The sequence below is a fragment of the Cygnus atratus genome, chromosome 15, assembly GCF_013377495.2.
Source record: "Cygnus atratus isolate AKBS03 ecotype Queensland, Australia chromosome 15, CAtr_DNAZoo_HiC_assembly, whole genome shotgun sequence".
Lineage (NCBI taxonomy): Eukaryota > Metazoa > Chordata > Aves > Anseriformes > Anatidae > Cygnus > Cygnus atratus.
This window is the reverse complement of record NC_066376.1, coordinates 11839620-11851617: the sequence shown is the minus strand read 5'-3', so window position 1 is coordinate 11851617 and position 11998 is coordinate 11839620. Positions and strand designations below refer to the sequence as shown.

The window sequence follows — 11998 nt, the reverse complement described above, 5'->3', positions numbered from 1 at the left end:
GGGGTTTGCACGTGGCCAGCCACAGAAGCGTAGTTAGCAAGCATTTCCATAGCTGGAAGTGTCAGCCAACACGAAATGTAGGTGCCTCAGGGGAGAGGTGAGGGCTGAGCAGAGAATGGGGTGGCAACTGGGTGCTCAGGAGGGCAGGGAAGTCCCGTGGAGGAGCCGGCTGTCCCCCAAGAGGAGCTCAGCTCTGTGCCTGCAGAGGCACAGTGCTGTTGTGTGTTCACCTTTGGGGCTGGTCTCTGCCCTGAGTGGCACAGTCAGGGCACGATGGCAGGTGGCAGTGCCTGAGCAGGGACAGGACAGCTTCCTGGAGGGCAGCCACCCCTCAGGCTTTATCGTTCTCTGAGAGCTTGGACAGAGTTAACTCCTGGACCCAACACAGAAGATGAGGGACCTGCCTGCCACTCAAAGCCAAGAGGTGGCTTTGGACCCAGGTAACACAGAGGCTGGCACTGCAGAAGAGCTTGGGGGGGTGACCCTAGGAGTTCAATAGAGTCTCTGCTAAGTTTATTAGCAGGTGGGAGGAGTTGAGCTCAGAGCAAAAAGCTGGTGGGCTGATGCCCTTGACAAGGCAGAGAGAATTTTCCAGGAATGGAGCTCTTAGGGATAACCAGAGGTCTTGCACCAGAGCCACGACCAGCACCAGGAGTTCCTCTAAAGGAGAGGGCTGAGCAAGGAGGGCCAGGTGAGGCTCAGTGAAGCAGCAGCAGAGCCATGCATCAGCCAGGACAATGCCCAGAGCAGGGGAACAACGCAGTCAGTGTCCCCATGGCCTGGCTTTGCAAAGGCTCAGCAGAATTTTGCACACGGGTGACTAACAGGATGATGGTGAGACTGAGAGCTCAGGCAGACTTTTCATGGGGCCATCACATTTTTTTTTTTCCAGCAGAAAACAAGGACTGTCAGGCAGAACACAAGGAGGACATTTCCAAATGTCATCTTAGACACTCACGTGGAAGTCACTGTGTTGCTGTGAGCAGTGCTGCCAGTAGAAAAAGAAGCTATATGGAGAGAGAGAAGAACAGCTGAACTATGAAATTTACAGTAATGAATTTACTTCCACAAAAGAAATATGCAGTCTGTCCAAGTAGGTTAATACATGGTGCATTCGATCAAACAGAGCAACGCTTAGTGGGGTAAAATGTGGTGAGCCCTTGATCTTGTCTCTGTAAAAGCCCTCATGGAAAGGGCAGAGGACAGAAAGGGATGAGGAGGAATCTGAAGATATCTTTCAAGGGACAGGCAAGCACCCAATCCCCCACCTTGGGGCAGCGGTTCGTGGAGATTACTAATATGTCACTGCTCTGAGGTTCGTGGAGTGAATGGAAGAATGGGCTGAGGCGCCAGCTGCAGCAGGAAGGATGAGGTCTTTCTAGGAGATAGACATTCAGTTAAAAGGTGGAGTCTGTAGTGAACTTAGTAGACAGGAGCATGAGCGGTGCTAGCCACCAGAGCTCACAGCTCAGCACGTTAACTTGGGCTGCCATTAATTTGGGGTTAAGCTGGCACACCGGACTGTGTTTGACAGAGGGACATGGCGGAGAGCAGGGAGGCAAAAACTTCTGAAATCATCCATCTTGAATGGTCAAGTGTACCTCAGGGCACCCCATGTTTCCATGTGCTTAGGAAAGGGGAATATTTCACCAGGATCTGCAGGGGAAAAAAAAAAAAAAAAAAAAAAAAAAGCTTCATGTCTTTATTTTGGCCTGTGTTGGCTGAAGCCTCCCATAAACCACTAATTGCAACTGCTAAGAGGGAACTGGCAGACATGGAACTTGCTGAGATTACACAGATTACTATTTTATGGATAGAAATACAATTTTCAAACTGACTGTGAAGCTGAGAGCTGGTGGCATACAGACAAAACTGTAGTGTAACAGAGTCCAAAGACAGACATTTTTCATAGCAGTTTGACTTAAAAATAATTTTTAAAAAAAGAAAAGCAAATGGACTATTGTCTCAGACAAAGTGCAAACCATGATTTCTAGAGAAAGAGCCCAGGATGAGAATATAAACACAGATTTATACAGATTTTTCATAACAATTTGTCAGGCGTGGCAAAATGACAGGCCAACTCCAGCAAAAGGACTTCACATTTGGGACATAAGAAGAAAGGACCACGCAGAGCGAGAGACATGATTGTGCTGGTGACAGAGGACTGCATGTTTTTCCTGAACTGTTATTCTCACTTCAGCGAGAGCCTTACTTGTTAAATGGATGATTCCTCTACACCAGAGTTATGCCAGTGGAGAGGATGGTCTTGACAGACAATGGGCAGGGTTTTGAGCAGCCCTCAGTAATAACCATGCTTGCATCCCGTCCCCACTAGACTTTGTTCAACTTGTAGGTAGGAAATTGCTTTAAAATGATAAATACACATTGACAAGGAATGCAGAATCAGGTCTGGCTGATACTTGACAGCATTGCATTACAGGTTGGCACCTATGAAGCACAGCTAGCCACCTGCAGATATTTTATTTTGGAGAAAATGAAGCAAGCAGACTACTTGAGATTTTAGTTAGGCTCCGTAGCCCAAGGAACTGAGGGTTTGCAGAAGTGCACAGACATCTAGCTAAACACAAAACAGCACTATGATTGCGGTCCCAGGGGTTACCACCACTTCCTGAACACAACAAGAATTCACACATACAATGAAAATCAGAAGCCAGAAACAGCAGTTATGTCACATAAAGTTGTTCCACAATCCCAAGAGTGCAGGGTGTGTCTAACCAGACAGATGTACTTGGAGGAAGAATAGGCAGCACCTTCTTCAGCAGCTGGGAGGAGTGGAGATAACGGATGCTGGGCTTATCTTTTTGCCTGGGACAGCTTCATTTGGCAGCAAATATGGCAGGTAAGGCAACCAAATGCCGGGACATAATGTTCCCACGAAAAAATGACCCTTTTATTTCCCGTTAGGACTGTTCGGATGATGCCATGTTGACTACAAGTTACAGAGCAGAGCTCCTCAGAAGTTATTCAAACATTGTTAATTGTTTGGCTGAAAGGATCACGGGTTGTATGCTATAGAAATGATACTTCCATGTTTTGGCTGAGGAAGGAAGATAGATCTCGGGAACAGTGTCTTTAAGCAGCTTAGTTTTGGCGATAGGAAGTCTGGAAATGGGCTGCAGCAGTGCAGATTTTATTATGCAATTTCTTTTGGAACTAGTCCCTGAACAAAGGGGTTATCCATTAAGCACCTGCTTCACGGTGGCTCCTGAGCACCACCAATGAAGTCCTCAGGAATCTATGCAAGTGCTTAATTGTTGGCTGGGCAAGTGGGGAGCTGGGATCTGCGACTGGGAACACTGGGTGCGAGTTTGGAGTACGAGGCTCATTCGCTTGCTACGCAGTACCTTCTCACAAAATCGTCGTATTTGCTTGAGCTCATTCTGTGTTTGGCATTTTCAGTGGGCATTATTACAAAGGGTCATGGTACCCCAAGCTCTGCAGTACTGTTCGGGCAGCCTTTTGGGCAAGCTATCATAGCTCTATTTATAGGGGTGGTGGATAAGAGTCAAGTTCTTCCACTCACTCCTGCCACGAAGCCCATGCTGTTTTGATCCCATGGCAGGAGGCAGCTGGGGCCACCCTAAGGAGACCTCAACAAGGAGAAGCTGCAAGACAGCATCAATAGGATCCTCCTCCTGCTTTACTGCCCCAGGGTATAGGATTCCCTTCCTCCAAAGCACCTCCTTCCTCTCCCACTCCCCAGGACTCAAAGCCCCCCTCTGATTTTGCTTATGTGGCAAGTCTGGTTTGGCCAGGTAGAGGAGCTCTCCCAGCTTGTGGGAGAGGACTCATGGCCTGCTTCCACCTGCTCCCCATTCCCAGCACCGAGAGCATAGTGTTGCCCTAGTAGGCACACTGGTACACGAGCTGCTGTTAGAGTTGTGGTGGTGTATCTGGGCTTTGTGTGTTGTAGCTGTACAGTCAGAGCTGCAGTATTGGTATAACACCAGCACATCGTCTATAGTCAGTCAGCATAAACACCTTCCTGGAGAAAAGCTGTGGGTCCACTCAGGTTCTGTCCCCATCAGTAGATCCCCATCCCGACTTCAGACCAGAGCTGTAGAGTCATTGCAGCAGTATAGAAGGGGGCAAAACACTATGGGTATCTCGTGGGGATAGCCGCTCCAGCGAGTCCTTCATTTTCAAGACCACAAGTGATGTAATGGGCAAGGCAAGGGCAATAACTTGTGCTAGCTGCAGTTCAAAATGTTCAGACCATACTTTTTTAAAAAGTTCAGGTAGCAGATAGCAAAGGGCACTGCTGTCTTCTGTTGTGCCTGACAGACAGACAATCTGACCTGATTTCCATCCATCCACCTCATTGTCCCTTGACCTAAACCAGGGCATTTGCGTTATATTACAGTGAAACACTGCTGGACAGAAGCAGATCCTTGTTTCAGTGGTTTAGATGCCCTATTTGCCTAAGGGAAGAACTGTTCCTCTGTGTGTTGCCCTCATTTTTAAAATGATGGACAAGTAGACATTTTTCTGCTCCTAAACTTGAAACAGACAGGTAGTAGCTTAGCTAAGACCAGAAGCCAAGGGCTAGTGGCCCGTTGTGCCCACCAGCTTCTGCTGCTTCTGCAGCAGTGGTGTTTCCATAGCAAGTGCCTCACTGACTGACCTTGAGCCTTCCACCCAAAGGACTGGTGTCTCTGGTGCAAGAACCAGTTCAGAATCAGAGCATTCACATCTGGAGCCGCTGTGAAACACTAAGCCCTGTCCCACCCTGACCTATCCTAAAGCATACAGAAACACTGCTTTCGAAGGAAATGTCTGTATGGCAGACATAACTAGGGAACGCTACCTGTGTAACTAATGAGTAATGTAGTGGTAGAAGCAGAGGCCTATAAGAGACCTCCTGTGCGTGATTACAGTCAGACCTCAGCATGGACAGGCACCATGTAAATAAATACTGAATTTGCAAGTAAATGTAATGAAATGCATGTAAATGTCAAAGTAAATGTAATGAATACGAGTTTAGCAGTAAACGAAAGAGAGACTTGCCCTTTGCAAAAGGTGTCATTATAGATCTCCTTTAAACCAATGCAAAGTTGCTGATTGATCCATCTCAGCTTATGGATTTCATTGACATTGTCCCAGTGCCCTTCTCCAGTCTGGCCTCCAGTAGTTTCTGGTCTTTGGGGATATGTCAACATATTGGGGATGAAAACAGCCCCAAGCAACTAGTTTGGGTACAAGGTGATCTGCTACTACCTTGGCGTGCCACGTCACCAGGGCTTATATGACCTGCTTCTCAAGTTGGGAACCAGTATGGAAATCCACTGAAGCATATGAGCTCCAGTCCTATAAACCTGTTTAAGCCAGGGAAGTCTGTCTAGACAGAGTGCAGGCATTTTTAAAGGCAGGAGCCCCAGCCGTCTCCTGGCGCCGCCGCCCGCTGGGCTCGGCCCCTGGTGCCTGAGCGATGCCCTGGTGTGCGGCTGTGCCAGCCAGCAGGGTGGGGACAGGTGTCCCTGAGGGACCGGGGGACGCTGGGCCTGCTGGAAGCTGGACCCTCAGCGGGTCCGCAGCAGCCTCTCGCTGGCTGCTGGTGCCCAGGCTTGGGTGCTGGGGGCACCAACTGGGGCGGGTGTTTTGGCAGGGCATGTGTGGGGTGTCCCCAAGCCCTGTGGCATGAGGGGCACAGGGCTGGAGGGGGCAGAGGATGAGGACAGGCGCAGGGGCGTGCTGAGGGAAGCTGGCCATTCTGGGGGGACAACAGGCAGACAGGCAACAGGGGGGACAAGGCCCCATGGCCTTAGCGTTGCCCCAAAGCCCTGCAGGAGGGCACGGGCTGGCAGGTCCTGAGGGTGCTGGGGGGCTGAGAGGTGACACAGTGGGACGTTGAGAAGGGGAACCTGTGGTGGGGCTGGGAGGGGACAGTGAGAAGGGGGAATGCGGGGGGATGCTGTGAGGGGACTGAGGGGAGACTCTGTGAGGGAACACGCTGTGAGGGGGCACAGTGAGGGGGCCGTGAGGGGAGACACTGTGAGGAAACACGTTGTGAGGGGGCACGCTGTGAGGGTAGACATTGTGAGGGGGCACACTGTGAGGGGATACATGGAGGGGGCACACTGAGGGGACTGTGAGTGGACATGTTGTGAGGTGCCACACTGAGACACAATGTGAGGCGGCACACTGTGAGGGGGCAACAGGGGGTGCTGCGAGGTGCCCGGCCGAGGCCAGCGGGGGAGGCTGAGGTGAACGACTGGGACGGCACACGGAGGAGGCGGCTGAGGGGAACTGAGAGGGGGAGACGGAGGGGGGGGCGCGGCGAGCGGGCACCACGGGGGCGTCGAAGGGCAAGCCGACAGCGGCCGCCCCGCTCCGCCACCCGCCCCCCCCCCACCCCAGGACGCCGCGGAGCAACTGAGGACGAACTCCGCTCTTTCCGGCGCCGCTCGCGCCTTTCCGGCGGCGGCGGCGGCGGCGGGGGGCGGCGGGGGGGCGTGCCCGGTGCGCGGTGACGCAGCGCGCAGGCGCCGCCCCGTCCCCGCCCCCATGGTCTCTGGAAAAGAGAAGAGAAAAAAAAAACTTTTTTTTTTAATTGAGGAATCAACAGCCGCCATCTTGTCGCGGAGCCGGAGCGCGGCGCGAGCGGAGCGGGGCCGGGCCGGGCCGGGCCGGGGCAGCGGGGCCGCCCGCCGGGACACGGGGCAGCCGCGCCGGGCGCCGCCGACGGGCAGCGGGGCTCGGGGCCGCGGGGCAGCGCCGGACGGGGCCCGTCGGGCTCCGCCAGCGGGACCGGGAGCGGCGGCGGCGACCGCGGCGCGCTCATTGTTTTGGGGCGTTTTTTTTTCCTAATTTTCCAATTTTCTCTTTTTTCTTTTTTTTTCCTCTCCCCCGCCTTCCTCCCCCTTCCTTCCCCTTTTCTTCCCTCCCTTCCCTTCCCCTCCAAGCTCCCCCCTTCCCCCCCCCCCCCCCCCCCCCGTTTTGGGTCCGCGGCTCGCCGCGAGTGGGGGCGGCGGGGAGCGGGCGGCGGGGGACCGGGAACCGGGGCCGAGCCCCCCCCGGCATCGCGGAGGGCCGAGGAGGGGCGGCGGGGGGGGGGGGGGGGGAGGCCCCGCTATGCTCCCCGAGTGACTGCCGGAGCCGCCATCCGGGCACCTCCTCGGCGGCGGCAGGGCGGGGGAGAGGCCGGGAGGAGCGAGGCCGGCAGGGAGGGGGCGCTTGGGTTCTTCCCCCCGAGCCCGCCCCGAGCCCTCCTCCCTGCGGCCTTGCTGCGGCCCCGGGTATGGGGGAGAGGGGGCCGCCGGCGGCCGGGCACTGAGCGGCGCTGTTGTTCGCCATCCCCCTTCGTTCTTCTCCTCCGGGAGCGCCTCGGGACGGGCCCCGAGCGGCGGCGGCGGCTGCCATGGCGGAGAACTTACTCGACGGGCCGCCCAACCCCAAGCGAGCCAAGCTCAACTCGCCGGGCTTCTCCGCGAGCGACAGCACAGGTGAGACCCCGGGGAGGGACGGGGGGGGGTGTGGGGGGGTGTTTTGGGGGTTCCCCCACCTTCCAGGGGAGGGCGGGTGGGCCCGGCGACCGTTCGTCGCCGTACGGCGACGAACGGTCGCCGGGCCCACCCGCTCGCCCCCCTTCTCTGAGGGGTCCCCACCCTTCCCCGGGGGTCCCCTCCTCTCCCCGGGGGTCCCCATGCTTCTCCTTCACCCCCCCCCCTTCTGTGTACCCCCCCCTCCGCTCTGCGTCTCCGGGCTGTGCTGCGGAGCAAAAAAAAAAAAAAAAAAAAAAAAAAACTCAACGCCACATCCCTATCCTGCTTTTTTAATATATGTATTAGTATTATTCTCCTTCTATTCCCCCCCCCATCTCTTTCTATTCCCCCCCTCCCATCTCTTGAGTGCGGTGAGGCAGGTTTAAGGCGCTCGGTTCGACCTGTTCCAAGCTCTTTCCCTATTTAAAATTAAAAAAAAAAAATAATAAATCTGCAGACCCGCTCAGGCGCTCAAGTTGTGATGAAATGCCCGGCAGCCCGGCGGTAGCTGCGACTCGTCTCCACGTCGCGTAGCGTCTTCGCCGTGCTTTCCTTGTCCGAGGGGGTTCGTAGGTGATAAAACGCAGCAAAATTTCTCATTTCCAGCAAGCGTGCGCCCGTTGCGAGTACGCACGTGTGTGCATAAGCGTGTGTGTGCGTGTACTCAAGTCTTGAAGCGTTCCGTTTTAATCGCCGAGGCAGTGCCTTCATAGGATCGTGTAGTGTGTTTGACTTGCACCTCTGTTCTCAGAGATTCCTGAATCTCGTCGAAGGGTCGGTGATAAGTTAATCGTGGTGTGCCTGCTGTGTTTTTTATGGATAGGAAAAAAATATTACTATAATTGAGCTGATAAATTCTGTGGTTTTTTTTTTTTCAGTTTGCTTAGTGTGCATTTGGCAGTAGCTTACAGATACTTCAGGCTTTTTTTTTTTTCTAATTCATGAAATCTTTTTCTTCTCAACCTCCCAAGAAATGAAACATGCCAAAAAGAAACAGTATTAAGAGTAAGAATTGGCAGAAAAATATCTAGGTGAGGTCTTGTGACCGAACGGCGTTAATCTCTTTTGTGGAAGTGACAGAATGCCATAGGGAAGGCTGATACGTAAGTTGCTACGAAATGCACCACAGTAACCTGGGAAAAGCACGGTTTTTCTGAAATTCCTCAGACCTTTAGACTGTACAGGTAGCCAGGGAAGGCTGTTTGAAGCTGAATGGTTTTTTTTTTTTTTTTGAAGTTGTCTTGGTCTGTTCTGGAATGCTTCAGTCATAATTACGTCCTGTTCAGCAAGTTCTAATGCGTCTCGGGGAGCTCTGTGCAGCGCTAGAGATGTAGGCTCCAGTATCTGCGGGAAGTTTTGCACAGCGGAGGGGCCTTCGGCCACCAGGGACGGAAAGCCCCATGTTGTATTCTGGAGAAGTAGGGTTGCATCCATAGTCTTGTGCCATGATCCCCAGGCAAAATGCCTCTCTGTTGGAGAGCGCAGGTATGTTCGTGCACTTGGCGGTGCTTTTTCCAAAAACTACGCTTTAGATTCGATCCTAGCAGCCAAGGCTGTTGGTGGAAAGATTGCTGCACACTTCTATGCATTGTATCGGGCAATGCAAGTAGTATGAGTGGTGACTGCTATCAAATACCTGCTCCTGAACCTGAAACTGCCCGCTTTCTTGCGGTGGGGCTCAAATGAACAAGTTTTGGGACAACCTGGGAAGTTGTCTTTGTGTAGGTGTGCGTGCAGCTTGCGTCCTGGGCAGGCAGTGAGTTCTGGGATGGTTAACTAAGTTGTAGCTGCAGTCGTAAACCCATGCCACTTGATGCTGCAGCTTACGTGCTGGGGACGTGCTTGAAAGACGTTTTGGTAGGCCAAGTTGTGCTGCTGCTGAACACGAAGGCCCGGGTCCTGCAGGCACTCGTAAGTGAGTGTAGCAGCGCGATGGCGAAGGGTCTGGTGGCAGGCCTGACTGTTCAGCAGAACGCAACTGCTCACACCTGTTTATACTTATGCTTTGATGCGGTAATGTTAAGCAACTCTTTTTGTCAGGATAAATTTTAACTGCCTTTAATCTTTCTGGTAAAAAGAGCGCCTTAGCTTACCGTAGCGAAGTTTGTGCAGTCGAAATCGGTCTGCTTGCGTACCGTAAAGCAGCTAAAACAAACGTCTGAGCTAAGAGAAAGCAGGAGAACTGGAGGGATGACAGAAAGGCTTGCTGTGAATATGGTTAAGGTTTCGCGATAGTCAGATTCTGCAGTCGTCTCGTTGCCCTTTGAATCAGAAAGGAAGGTTGAGACTCGGGGCTGTTAGCTGACCGTTACCGAGCAGCACTCAAAGAGCTGGCTCACACGCTGGTGTATCCGTGGGAGAGATTTTCCCTTATCTAGCCAGGTAGGAGGAGTGCTTTTGTCTAATTACCTCTTTATTAGATACATAATAGTTTTCATACCTAAGTGCTTGTATCCTTATTTATTTAAACTGTTACGAGGCATTTTGATCTAGCGTGTTGCAGGGTAAACAAGGGTTTAATACAAAAAGTAGAATTGCAGAAACTTTGGTTATGGCAGAATGTTATTTTAATGGTGGGTGGTGTTACTGCTCCAAATGCTGCCGGTATTGATCGCTCAGCAGAACATGCAGCGAACTGGCAGCGTTCTTGGGCTGGTCCTGGTCTAAACTCTGCACGTAGGTTGTGCAAAGTGTGCCTGCATCGAGCGGCAGTAAAGCCAGCATTCTTCAGGTGCCCTGTCACCGCCGCTCTGCAGATAGCTAGCTCGGTGGCGTTGTGTGCTGCGCCGTGAGTAACGCATCTGTCGGAATTTGTTGCGTACCCTGCGGCCTTCTGCAGTTGTAGGGCTGTGCTAGTTCCAGAAGTGACAAGTGATAATGTGGGCCAGAGCAGGGGGTGTCCTGAACTGCGGCTTGAGTTAACGTATTCCTGAAGTAGGTGAGGTTGGAAAGAAGGTGAGATGAGCAGCTTCAAAAGTCCATTAGAGCTGGATTTGCACCTCATACTTTCTCATGTTTTTTTCACAGCTTCAGATCATAAACAGATTAAGTGGTGCAGCTGCTGCGAAAGCTGCAGGCTGAGAACTCCAGTAATTCACGTTCTCTTTACGGCCCGGTGTGGTAGCGTTGCGGTGCCCGTATTTTAACGCTGGGGAAAGACTGGTCTTGTCACACGTGTCTTCGCCTGTGCTGAGATAAGCAGAGCTCTGCTTAGCTCCCGGTGAGCTACGGAACTTCACCGAGGGGAGTTTGTGTCTCAGTACGCGGCCTGATTTGATCTTGTTCTCTTGCAGTATGCCAAAAACCAGGTAGGTGTATCTCTCAGGGGATTCAGCTTTTAGCTTTAAAAGAGATGGTCCGCCTTTCAAACAAAGTAACTTAACGGAGACACCCAGGCTTTCACAGCTAGCGTTCCTGTACTTAGCTGGGAGTTCAGGTGAGCTGATTGCTCAGTTATCTAAAGCCAAACTTCATGCGCATGAGAGCATTAGTGTGCGTGTTTTAGGGTTCATTCCTGCGTAGCTGAGAAGTTTCCCGGAAGCCTGTTTAATCGGTGTGCTCATTTTACATGACGTGAGCAAAACTTCATTGTCAGTTGCGCGCTGTAACAGTAAGAAATTGCTTTTATATGCAAGCTTTCTCCATCTCTCTCTGGGACGAGAAAAAGGGTAATTCCAGTAAGCGAACAGGCTTGGATTTCTAAGCAGAAAATCAGGAGAAGAAATGCTTTCTCTGAAAAGAAGTAGGTGAAGGCACGTGTGTAGTTCTGACTTGCCACGGGAATGCCCTTTATTTCGTGGCACTTGCGCTGTAACTAGCTGGGATGGGAAAAATGCAGCGTGTGATATTTTATGGCTGTATTGTTTCTTGCCATATATGTATAATGGTGGATGAGAGATGTCATGCCAAGCAGAAGTGTTTACTTTGTGAGCTGTCTGAAGTTTGACACAAGTTGCATTTCTTTGCACCTGAAGCGACTGACCTGCATAGCGCTGTGCCAGCAGTTGTCATCTGGGCCAAGAGATTCGAGAGATTAGAAATTGGTTTGCTTGTTGAGAATCTAATGCAGCACGTTTGTGCCAATTCAGGAAGCACTGCTAATAGCAGGGTTTTCTACAGTTTCTCATCTGGGGGAGATTTTTGTAGATTTCTCCAAGGAGTTTGACACTAACATCTGCATGAGATGAAAATGTTGAGCAGAAGGTCTGCCAGTCTAATTGTATGTGACAGTCTATATACAGTTGTCTCCCCCTGCTTTTTTTTTTTTTTTTTTGCTTTTTTATTCATGTTTTGAGTGATAGTTGCATATATGCTTGGGATTTTATCACATTCATTCATTTTCTTCATGACTTAAAATTAACACGGCTCCTGGAGAAGCCCTGCCAACACCAGACGAGAATAAAGGCTGTGCTCGGGGGGGTCAGTCTTTGTTGTACCCTGGAGATCTCTTGATAGCTTGTGAAATAATTCCCAGTTTTCTGTTGCAGATTATTCAC

At 51.8% G+C, this 11998-nt stretch overlaps 1 protein-coding gene across 9 annotated transcripts in view; it reads left to right on the top strand.

Annotated features, from left to right (window-relative positions):
* The first annotated feature begins 7144 nt into the window (after positions 1-7144).
* Positions 7145-11998, top strand: part of CREBBP (CREB binding protein) — a 94764-nt gene continuing 89910 nt past the window's right edge. For 4 of the 9 annotated variants that reach the window (XM_035549090.2, XM_035549085.2, XM_035549089.2 and 1 more), the window contains exon 1: positions 7259-7463. In XM_035549090.2, the coding sequence (XP_035404983.1) occupies positions 7379-7463 (85 nt within the window). In that variant the 5' untranslated portion in view covers positions 7259-7378. Of the gene's footprint in view, positions 7464-11998 lie in introns of all 9 variants that reach the window. The other 5 variants (XM_035549092.2, XM_035549086.2, XM_035549088.2 and 2 more) reach the window with 4 other exon arrangements.